This window comes from Sciurus vulgaris (assembly GCF_902686455.1).
Source record: "Sciurus vulgaris genome assembly, chromosome: 1".
NCBI lineage: Eukaryota > Metazoa > Chordata > Mammalia > Rodentia > Sciuridae > Sciurus > Sciurus vulgaris.
In genome coordinates, this window is record NC_136461.1 from 47266922 (window position 1) to 47279800 (window position 12879).

The following is a 12879-nucleotide window of genomic DNA, read 5'->3' on the forward strand; positions in this document are numbered from 1 at the left end:
AATGGGAGAAGTAGAAGGAGGTAAGGAAAAGGGATAAAATTTACATTTGTGCCTTTTATGATTGGATGGATGGATGTTGTTGCCACTTAGTGAACTAGGGAACATCAGAGAGGCAGGTTTAGTGCAGAAAGTTTATAAAGATTGAAGTACTTGTGGGACATACAAGTGCTGATAGATTAAGAGTTGGGTAAATTAATCTGAAGCTCAGGAGAAAGATTTGGGTTGGTGACAGATTTGGGAAATATTTGAATATATTAGGTTCAACTTGAACTTCCATTTAAAAAAAAAATGGAAGAATACTGGCAATATTTCAAATGGGTCAATCTAACAAAAATTAAGACTTGAGAGATGGTATCACCAGTGATTATGAAGAAGCAGAAGACCAATGACAAAACCCCTTTTAACATCGTGATTTGAAGAACAAGCAGAAGAAAAGAAAGATAAGAAGGAATGGGAAGAGTAGAAGGAAAACGAAAATGTCATCTTTTAACTTTGGTACCTAACACTCAGCAAGTGGTTAAAGGCAGTATGCTTTAAATTTATGTCCAAGGGTTCCACAAATGCTATCAACAGCTGTTATTACACACTTCGGGGGGCACCAGTCATACTAAATTCTAGATTATTTTAGCCCCATTCACAAGAACATAATGTCAATAAGGCTCCTTGGAGTCCATCAGAAACTAATCTTTATAATTCTGCTTATATAAGACATACTGAAGAGCCACCACTACACCTAAGGCTGAAAAAATAGGAAGAAAGAGAAAAGGGAGAAAAATTAAACACAATCAGAAAAATTAAGATAAAACCATGGGAATAGGCCATAAAGCCAAAGCCCTCAGATGATCTTTAGGGTTTCCAAGGCAAATTCATTTCTTTATGGACTGCAGATAAGTATACCTGTCCACTTAGTTCACTGACTTGTTATGAAACATAAATTATAGCAAACACTCAAAACACTTATTTAAACCCCACACAAATGTGGACAATTGTTATTACAGACTTCCTACTTATCTGAATAGCTTTAGACTGCTCCGCCTTAAAGATCAGTAGGAGAATAACTATATAAATTTAACTACTCTCACATTTTTATAGTTCTTCAGAGTTCACACCTAAAATTCCCAATCTTAGTGCCTCATGGTCCGGGTGGGTACTTTTTTCCTCAATTCTGAGTCCTGATATCAAAAGGAATTACATGAATTGCCACCTTATATCTCAAAAATGGCCTAATGCTAGTAATTTCATATGATTCAATTTAATACAGTTGTAGACAGATATCTCAAAAATGACCTAATGCTAGTATTTCATATGGTTCAATTTATACAGTTGTAGACAGTTTTAAGTAATGTAATTGGATGCAATTAGAACAGGTCTGATTCCTTCCCAGTCTAGGCACTTGCCATTACTAAAAGGCGGCACATTTCTTACTCAGAAAGCAAAGCCACAAAAGAGGTTGTTTCAAACCAAACCATCCCATTCTGCTGAAATGGGTACTAAATGATTCCTTACTAGGTGCTTAAAATATCAGCCCTGAGGATGAGGACTTATTTAATCCTCACAACAACCTTATGAGATACATGTCGTGAGCCCCACTTTACACATGAGCGGCCTGAGGCTCAGACAATTTAAGCATCTTGCCCAAGGTCACAATGCTAGTTACTGGTTGAACCTGCATATGCAGAAGGAAACCTAGAACTGTCCAACTCCAAAATCTGGTCGCTTTCCTTAAGTCATTCTGCCTCCCAATTACCTCTATGCAGAAAAAGGAACGAAACGACTCGACCAAGATCGCACTGATAGCAAGCGATGGAAGAGGGGTCCCTGAGCTCAGTCCCATCTACTAGATGCACCTCGTTCTAGTAACTGTCGGACAGACTGAAGCAGAGGGAATGCAAGAAGGCATCCGAATTGTTGTAGCAAGTGCAAATAAGCTAAAAGAAAACTGCTCCCTCACAGCATCTCTGTAAAAGTTAAAGAGCCATGCGGATACTTGAATACCGGAGCTCAAGTACCACTGGGCTAGGCTCAGGATAAGCTAGCGGGCCGGAACCCGCAAGTGGACTTCCGGGATGAGAGTAGACTCTGGTCCAACCCAGTCTTCTCTTTCCCTGTCCCTTGCCGGACCCGCAGCCTTCCAAGGTCCTCTCCTCGCATCTGTGCCCGCCCCCATCCCGGTAGAGACCCTGTCTCTGCGCCTCACCCTGACAATGTCGCCGCTGCCGCCGCCGCCACCACGTCCCCTTCGATATCCACCTCTGCCTCCTCAGCAAGCCATGATGGGCACCTGACCCCGTCAGTCTTCCCGAGAATACCGCGAGAGGTGGCGCACCGGGGGCGGGGCCGAGACCGATGCGTCACGGGGCGGAGTTAAAACCTCGCCCAGCCCCACCCGTGCTAGGGAGGCGGGGCTGCCACAGAAACTGCGCCTCCAAAAGTTAGGGCAGGTTCGTTTAAAATGTTTTGACGTGTGAAAGAGCTAGGAAAAGTGACCCAGGCAGGACTTCTTGTGTCCTAGGACAGATTCTTTGACGCCTCACTTCTCTCATATGTACAGTGGGGTTAAGAGCAAGTATCTTTCTAGTAGATGAAAAAGTCAAATCGGCCCTACTTTGTGAACTGTATGTATGTGGCAAACATGAAGGACACTTATCGCTGGCTAAATTTCTCTGTCTCTCTTTCTCTGGAAAACTTCACTTGTGTAAAGTGCAGAAGACTATATTTCAAAATGCAACAAAAAATATATGATAATAACTTATGGCTGTGCTTTGTTATAGAGATCTCTACAATTCTAAAATCACTCCTCATGACTGTTAATCCTTATAATAACCCAGCGAGGCAAGCAAAGCCCATATCATCAGTTGTACTTCACAGATGAAGAACTGAAGGTTCGGAAAGTTAACATGATTGCATAAGACAGCACTAGGAATTCAGACCTTTTTGACTCTTAGTGTTCCCTGCCTATAAATCACCATTATTAGGAGCTCTTGAGGATAGACTCCATTTCTGCCAAAACTTACAACTTTCAAGAACATAGACATTTACCTTACACATTCCTTTACCTTACTTTACCAAGGATTCCCATGGTTGTAATCATTGACTCATTTGTCCTGCGCACCGCCCACCCCCCACCAGGATTATGAATACTTAAAGGACCAAGACTGTCTGGTAGTATTATACTGCCAACGTTCAGCCTGGTATCATAAATGTAGTAGGTACTCAATAAGTATTGAAGAGGTGAATGGAATCAGCAAAATGAGCTTATTTCCCACATTATTCTTTATTTGCTTCATCTCACTTTTGTTTGTTCTCAGAGCATAAGGTGGGCTGCACTATGAATGTGATGGCAAGAAGATAGAGAAGAAGATTTGTAAGATGAGAGCTCAGTGCTCAAAACTACTGTAACATTTCATCCCATTCAAGTCAGAATGGCAATTATCAAGAATACAAGCAACAATGTGTGGCGAGGATGTGGGGAAAAAGATACAACTCATACCTTGCTGGTGGAAGCGCAAACTGGTGCAACTACTCTGGAAAGCAGTATGGAGTTCCTTAGAAAACTTGAATGGAACCACCGTTTGACCCAACTATACCCTACGGACTTAAAATCAGCATACTACAGTGATGCAGCCACATCAATGTATATAGCAGTGTCAATTCACAATAGCTAAACTATGGAACCAACCTAGATGCCCTTAAACAGAGAATGGATAAATAAAATGTGGTATATATACACAATGGAATATTACTCAGCCATAAAGAAGAATGAAATTATGGCATTTGCGGGTAAATAGATGGAGTTGGAAAATATCATGCTAAGTGAAATAAGGCAATCCCCCCAAACCAAAGGCCAAATGTTTTTCTGATGCTGGTCCATAATGGGTGGGGTGGTCAGGGAAAAATTGAGGAACTTTGGTTTGGGCAGAGGGGATTGAGGGGAGGAGAGAGGGAAAGGATGGTGGAATGAGACGGATATTATTACCCTATGTACATGTCTGATTGCATGAATGGTGTGACTCTGCATTGTGTACAGCCAGAGGAAAGAGACTTGTGCTCCATTTGTGTATAATGAGTTGAAAAGCATTCTTCTGTCATGTATAATTAGTTAGAACGAATTAAAAATTTTTTTAAAACGTACTGAACACTGTGAAGTCCCATTCTCAAGCCACCTTGGGGGTGCCTTCTGTTGTCAAAGGGCTTATTCAGTGACCAGCCCCCATGATAACACCATGTCTGCATAGAGTATGCATTTTAAGGTGTCTGTTGAATTTAATTTAGAGTAGATTTAGGATTTATTGTACATGGGCTAGACAGCAAAAGAAATATAGAATAGATCTGTGCGTGGTGGTGCACACCTGTAATCCCAGCAGTTCTGGAGACTAAGGCAGAAAAATCTCGAGTTCAAATCCAACCTCAGAAACTTAGTGAGACCCTAAGCAACTCAGTGAGATCTTGTCTTTAAATAAAATATTAAAAAAACCTGGAAATGTTGTTCAGTTGTTTAGCGCCCCTGGGTTCAAATCCTGGTGCCAATGAACAACAAGAACAACAAAAGCCCTGAAATGTAGAATATAGAATAATAGATGTGCCTTGCCTTTAACTGACATTTACACAGGTAGGAATGAGGATCCTGGCAACACTGGATATTCGTTGTATCAATTTAGAAAGACACCTCCCAGAGCATAATGCAGAATACTATGTGAACATTGTCTCTGCAGGCTTTCCTACTCCAGGATCCTACACTGGTAGGCATTGAAATATATGGAAGGAAGGAAAAGGTGCACAGATTCAGACACACCCCAAGTCATCTCAATGCCTCCCTCAACAGAATCCTTAGTTGAAACCCTACTGCTTAAATGCCCCACACTATGTACTGGGTAGCTGGCTTTAATGAAACCAGCTCCATAAGGATCTCAATCCCAACCCCACCAGCCAGTACTGTGCTACAACCTCCCATGCAGGTGAACTCTAGAGACTTGATCTGCTTTATTAAATTCCCCATTCTAGAGGCTTGCAACTGGGGGACTTTGTGAGAGATCTGTTTTTTAACCAAGTAATCTGAAAGTGAAATGAAGAATTCAAAATTAATATTTACAAAGTTTTAGAGTTCCTACTGTGCTCAGTAATAGGGAAATGACATTGGATAATACTGACTCAGGTTACTTCCCTAATAAAGTCAATTGAACATGTGACATCAAGACAACAAAATAAACTATGATGGAGCATTTACAGCTTGTCTTAGTCCATTGCTGCTGTTATAACAGAACACCACCAACTGCGATAAATTATAAACACAGAAGTTTATTCAGCTCATGGTCCTGAAGGTTGGGAAATACAAGCACATGACACTAGCAACTGGGTGAGGGTCTTGTGCTTTGTTAAACATAGCAGAGATGCAAGCAAATACGCATGAGATGGAGAGAGAAGTCAAGTCGACTTGCCTTTAGGTCAAATCTACTCACAATAACTAACCCACCTCTGCCATAAGGACAGTAATTCCTTCGTGACAGCAAAGCACATATGACCTAATCATCTCTTGACGATTCCCACTTCTGAATGCTGGGACAATGGAAATTAAATTTCAACACAAATTTGGAGGGGACAGTCTAATCATAGGGCAGGCTGATGTGAGATCATGGAAGAGGACCACTTGGCCCAGAATGAAGCTTTTTCTTGTACCATATTTTTGAGAAGAATACTCATCAGTCAAAACTTGAAAGCAATGCTCTAGACTCTATGAGATAAAAATAGAGACTGTCTATAACCTAAAGATTTAAGAGCCAGGGGAAACAATTAGAGGAAATTCTGTAGTGCCTACTACTCATACAGAGCCCGGAATAGTGCCTACTTCCATTAGTCAGATTGGAACTCCTTATGGTTCACAGAGCCTTACACAGATGATGTGAAGGATGTTACCTAAGTAGTAGAGAATAATTAGCTCTAGGTAGAGCATTACTCTGGTGCTGTCTAGCAAATCTTTTAAAGACAAGACTTGAAATGATCAAACTGTTTCCAGATAATCTAACCACACCACTCCCCAGAAAAAACCCCAAGAATATTTATATGAATAAAAAAATCCAGCCCTTAGAAAGGTAAAATTTATAATATTTGGCATCCAAGTATTAGGCATGCAAATCATTAAGAAAATATGAGCCTTAATTAGGAAAAAAAATCATTTGAAATCCTCCAGTACTGACATGGCTGTTAGACTCTTAACTGTATCCTGTATGTTCAATAAGTTGACAGAGACATGGAAAATAGTAAAAGGATGAAATTGAACTTCTGGCATGAACACTACAATGTGTGAGATGAAAAATACACTAGTCAAAATTGATGACAGACATTGACAAAGAAAGGATTAGCAAAACTGAATACAAAATAAAAAGAGACCAACAGAAAGGAACACACAGAGAAATAAAAAAAAAAAATTAAGAATGAACAGAATCCCTGAGCTGTAAGGAAACTTCAAGCATCCCAGTAGGTATGCAATTGGATTCTCTAAAAAGCAGGGGCGAGGGGTCACAGAAAATATCTGAAAAAAAAAAAAAAACAACTGAAAAAAATGTCCAAATTTGAGGAAAACTCTAAACTCATAGATTCTAGAAACTGAAGAAACTCTAAACAGAAAAAAATAAATAAAAAATATACTAAAACCCATTATAATCAAATTACTCAACACCAAGATCTTGGTTTTTTTACCAAGTAATCTGAAAGTGAAATGAAGAATTCAAAATTAATATTTTACAAGTTTTTAGAGTTCCTACTGTGCTCAGTAATAGGGAAATGACGTTGGATAATACTAACTCAGTTACTTCCCTAATAAAGAGGAAATCTTGCCAAAGGAAAAAAGTCATGTTACCTATGTAGGGACAAAGAATGATACCAAATTTCTTGTTGAGAACAATGAAAGCAAGAAAACCTAAAAGCAAAGTAGAGAAGGAGTGGGGGAAATCAGCTAACTTAAAATTCTATACCGAGTAAAAATATTTTTCAAGAAATGAAGGCAACATAAAGAGTTTCATAAGGTACAAACTCTGAAAGAACAAGAAACATTAGAGGACACCTAATTGGGCAGAGGGAAATTATATGAGATGGAAATATGGGTCTATATAGAAGAATGGAGAGCAGGGAATAACAACTGCATGGGTAAGTATGCAAGATTTTTTCTTAGCATTTAAATTTCTTTAAAAGAATATTAGCTATTTAAAAATAATACCAATATAGTATGAGATTTGTAACATATATGCAAATAAAATGTGTGACAACAATGTAAAAGTCCAGGAAAAAAAATGCAAGCACAATATTGTAAGGTTCTATGCTATACAAGAAGTGCCATAATGGCCCTTGAATATGCTATTACTGTGATATGTTAAAGATTGTAGTACAAATCCTTGCACAATTACTAAAATAACAAAACCACATTTGAATGTTAAAAATTTAAAACTGCATTAATAAATGACTTGTAATTTTTTAAATAATAAAAGAGGGTGATTATTAACTTGCTAAAAGACACAGATCTAGGAAGTAATGGGGCAGGAATCCAAAGTAACAAAGAGATTATTTTTTCTACCCCAGACTTTTTCGTGTGTGTGTTGTGTGTGTGTACGTGTGTGTATGTGTACACACTATATATCTTCACAGTTAAGTGGGAGACCACCTCATCAATGTAGAGATGGTCAAGTAAATATAAAGAAATGGAAGGACATTCAGGCCTTAATGAATTTTCACATCTAAATTCACAGTGATTGATGCTGTCAGTGCCTTTCCAAACAATGTCTAAGAAAAAGGAAGCTGAATGGGCTGGGGTTGTAGCTCAGTGGCAGAGTACTTGCCTAGCACTTGTAAGGCACTGGGTTTGATCTCAGTACCACATAAAAATAAATAAAATAAAAGTATTGTGTCCCTCTACAATTAAAAAAGTAAAAAAGAAAAAGAGAAAAAGGAAGGTGGAGTGTTACAGGTTTCTGGTTGAATATGGAGGAAGAGCCAATATTTTCTGTCCCCTTAGCCTAATCATATGTGCTTTGATAACCTCTATGAGAGGATGGATTTTTTTCTTTTATTGCTTTATTCCTATGGACTACATCAGTGTTAGTTTCATAGCAAGTGCTCAATAAATATCTGTTGAATAAATGAACAAAAAAGAGCCAAACCAAAATGAACACACAGAGAAATTTTGAAAATTTGAAAATGAATAGAGAATCACTGAGTGGTAAGGCAAATTTGAGCACCCACTAGTATGGATGCATTTGGAGTCTCTGAAAAGCAAGGATGGGTGGTTTCACCCCTGCATGGAGCCCTTACATGGAAACACAGCTAACTCTCCTTGTTCTAACTCCAGATTCAGAAAGCAACCAACTTATATATATTGTGATTTATCTTTTCACGAAACAAGAGAATGGATAGATCATACTGATATGAGCTTTACAGACACTTGGCAGCTACAATTCTCAATGCAAAGAGCAACTTGGCAGGCTTATGGCCACATCAGTCTTGTGAGCCTTTCAAGTAGTGTGAGTCACTGAGGTCAGACCACTCTGCTCACAAAGAGAACAAGCCAGTCCATAGGCTCTTCAGGTGTGTTCCAAGCATCCCTTCCACTATCTGACCTTGTCACATCACTTTTACTATTTATTCTTGTTTGTTTACAAAAAAACAGAGAGCAAAATGGTCAAATTCAAGCTAGTTATCTCTGAAATTTAATAATTTACTTCCTTTGAACAATGTTAAAAGTAAGTCTTCAGGGAGACCATATATTTAGATTTTTATTCTTGAAATTAGCTTTTATTTTTACTCCTAATCCTCTTAAAATGTCATTATATATTTAAAAATGCATAACGCTTATGTAGAAATGAATATTTTTATTCATTATAGTTTTCTGTTTTCCTGCAAACTGAATGAATATTGGGGTAATTTTAGACTGGAAGGGGAGAAACATGAATTATGGGTAGAGAGGATGTGTCGGGGCCAATATGACCACATATCATATGCCAGGTATCATGTAAGGTAGAATCTTCTTTGACCTTCCCAGGATTCCTGCCAAGAAAGTATTATTATCCTCATTTGAGAGGTAACTTAAGATTAACTTAAAATTCAGAGAGTTTTGAGTACACAGCTAGTGAGTACCAACCATGACTATCTGACTCTATACCGGTTCAAGTGTACTTTCATATTTTTTACAGTTTGGATTTGAAATGTCCCCGAAAGGCTCATGTATTGAAAGTTTGCATTTCCTCAATGCAGCAATGTTCAGAGATGGGGCTTTGGGGATGTGATTGGATCATGAGGGCTCTAATCTCTTCAAAGGAATAATTCACTAATAGAGTCATAACTAAGTAGCCTACTGGAAGGTGGGGGAAACTGTAGGAGGTGGACACAGTTGAAGGAGCTGGGTTCCTGATAATGTGTCCTGGAAGGTTATGTCTCATTCCCAGAACCTTCCTCTCTTTCTCAACTTCCTGGCTGCCATGAGTTAAGCAGTTTTGTTCCACCATGTCCTCTGTCATGATGTCCTGCTTCACCAGAGGCTCAGAAGCAATGGAGCCAGCTGATCTTGGATTGAAACCATAAACCAAAATAAATCTTTCCTCCTGTAAGTTGTTTTTCTCATGCATTTTGTCACAGTGATAGAAAGCTGACTAATACAGTATGATAATAGAAACAATGGGGTGTTTGCAATATGATGTGAGCTGGTATTTTCTCATTTGGTTTAAGAATGACACAGAAGTAGAAGATTTTCTTGTTTCTTTGAGGTATTTAAGTCTAAAGATAAGTAGAAAGTATATTTGAAGGGTTAAAACCTGGTCATGGGTTTACAAATTCTTTTCATCTAATCATCAATACCCTCTATTTCCTTTGTTGATCTTAAAACAAAGTTAGAAGGAAGTACCATACTTGTAAATCCTTGTGGATGTTGTTAGAGGAACATTCAGCCAAGAAGGTGCCTGTGTTATATATCAGCTACATTGCATTTGAATGCATTGAGGAGACAGCTTATTTACTTCTTGTTTTTCCACATTTCACTGCATTTTTATTGGAAAAGCAAAGTATAATTGTAATATTAATCTATAAAAATCTGGCATGTTATGCTTCTTGTTAATTAGCTCAAATTTGTAAAATGCTTTAAAAGCAGGAAGTGTCATGAAACTGCTCCCAAAGTTATTATTACCTTACTAGCTGAACTGTCAGCTAAATGATTGCCAGGGATTCAAAAGAGTTCCCACTTAAAAATACAATAGCTAGTGAGTGGGGAGAAAAACCACTTTATCTATATAGAGGTGAGATAATAGATGAATGCAGACATAGACTTATGGTCTTCACTTGGCAGGCACTGGATATGGCTTGAATTGTTCCAGGAAATCAAGCTGCATTTTATTTTCTTTTTCCTCTCCCATTCCCTGAAATCACATAAGGTAGCTACTGAAAAAGCTGTTCTCAATATGTTGTAAAGAAAGTCTGCCAATGCACTTCTTACATTTTAATTACAATAATGCTACATCCATCTGACATTTTTTGGAAGAAAAAAAAAAGGATGTCAGCATTAATGAGCTCCTACTGTGTGCCAGGAATTTTGCATACATTATTTATTTACAGCCAGACAACAGATCTTTGAGGTAGGAAGTGCTATTTCTGTTTACAGATGTGGTAACTGAGGCTCAGAATAGCTAAGCAACTTACCCAAAGAAATGTAGCCTATCATCTTTTTATTACATCATTCTGTCTTAAGTTAGGTACAAATATCATCATTTAGTCTTAAATCTTTTCTTATCAGCAAACCCTGGTGGCTGGATTTTACCTTTTTCCTGAGAGTTCCAGGTGGATGGGCATGGCCAGGCCTGGGTCACATGCCAACCTTGAAGCCAGCAGGACTTTGTGTCATCAGGACCATATGGAATAGAGAGGAACAGGGTTCCCCAAGCAAAATAAGATTTATTTTTCAGAAAGCAGAAAAAGAATTTGGGGCTGACAGAACAACAGGTACCCACTATGCCATTCTGTGTTGTTATTCCTCTCTGTTGCCCCAAAACTTTAGTCCAGTCTTTTACCATGACAGACACATTAGTGTTACTCAACCTCTGTAGACTCCTATTTATTTATTTGTAGGGTTAAATGTTGATGGTTAAATGACTTATAAAATAACCTCTCCCACAGCCATAAAGAGGAATAAAATTATGGCATTTGCAGGTAAATGGATGGAGTCAGAAAATATCATGCTAAGTGAAATAAGTCAAGCCCCCAAAACCAAAGGTTGAATGTTTTCTTTGATAAGTGGATGATGATACATAATGGAGGGTGGGGGGGTGAGGGAAGAATGGAGGAGCATTGGATGGTGTAGAGGGAAATAAGAGGAGTGGAGGGACTGGGGGAAGGAAAGATGGTGTAATGAGACAACCATCGTTACCCTATGTACATGTATGAGTATATGAATGATGTGAATCTACATCATGTACAACCATAGAAATGAAAACTTGTACCCCATTTGTGTACAATGAATCAAAATGCAGTCTGTGAAAATAAAAACAAAAATGAAAAAAATTAAAAAAAAATCTTTCCCAGGGTAAAATTCTTTTGACTCTTATGTACCTCATTGATACCTACTGAACATCATAATGGGTATAAAAGGCTAGGGGAGTGTTGGAGTTTACACAGGTTTATAGCTTAAAGTATGGAGCACAATAAAAATATTCCCTCTGCCTGAAGTCCACACCTGTCTCCCACTCCCAGCCCATCCACATTTTCAGAGGTTCTGGCTGCCTCCCTACCTCTTAAAGGGCAGTGAATTCTGACTCAACTCTGACCCACTATTGCCATGCTGGAAGTCTGGCTTGAAGTTGCTAGATTTTCTGATTTTTCTTTTTAGGGAAGCCAGAAATCAAGATTAATCTGTAAAAATCAATTCAAGATTGAAAAAATAAAAAAGATTAAATCAAACAAATGCTTATGTGGACTGTATATCCCCCATAGTTGCTGACTGTTGGCCTACTTCCTTCTCTTCTACCATATGTAGTGTGTCACTATTCTTACTGGCTGACAGGTCTGTCTGTCCCACTATTATGAGCATCCTAAGATTGGGGAACATGCCTCTTCTCTTCTTGGAATCCACAATCTCTAGCATAATATCTGGCATTTAAGAATTGTCATTAAAAGTGTGAATCAACAGGCTAGGATCAATATGGCTAGGATTTTTTCAAACTGGAAAGGTAAAACTTATTTTATAAACACATAAGTGATACTGAGAGGGTCATAGTATGATACATGCAATGTTATTTTCATCAGGTTTCTTTAGGGAAAAAATATCCCACCAAGTATAACTGATAATTTGGTTACAATGAGAACTTGTCCCCCAATCATGGATGATTGCATCTTTGTGTCAACTTTGGTTTTCGTACTGCATTTCTTCCCGTCATCTGTTTTCCCTTGAATAGTCAATTAACTCCTTGAGAAATAGAGTGGCTGCCATAAAGTTATCCATTAATTTAAAGTGTGTGTTTTTACTCTAGTGAGAGGTCCTAAGACTACATGCTGATGCTGATTACTGTGCTGGATACAGTAACCACTGATGTGAGCAAGATATTGTCACTACTGCTAAGAAGTTCATACTCAATATAAATTTATAAATCATTCCAAAAGAACAGGACAGATGCCATGCAGTATAGTGCTGTGCCTGGCCCCATAGAAGTCTGATAAAGCAAGGTTAACTCTGCATGTTAGGAAAGTAAGCTCTGTGTACTGCCTCCCATCCTCTCAGTCCACCTCTTACTATAACTATTGCCATGGCAACCACTTTGCATAAGTATAACCTGACAGCACTATATATCTTTCACTTTCTATACTAGGACATCCTTAACTCATGCACAATCTGGAAAAGCGAGAGTGTTAACATCC

At 38.4% G+C, this 12879-nt stretch overlaps 1 protein-coding gene across 1 annotated transcript in view; it reads right to left on the bottom strand.

The window, feature by feature from the left end:
* Positions 1–3079, bottom strand: part of LOC306664703 (deubiquitinase MYSM1-like) — a gene marked incomplete at its 5' end in the record, with an annotated part of 42729 nt that extends 39650 nt beyond the window's left edge. The window contains 4 exon segments of the mRNA XM_079145740.1: positions 2198–2277; positions 2280–2308; positions 2311–2391; positions 3067–3079. Coding sequence (XP_079001866.1) covers positions 2198–2277; positions 2280–2308; positions 2311–2391; positions 3067–3079 — 203 coding nt within the window.
* Positions 3080–12879: the final 9800 nt, after the last annotated feature.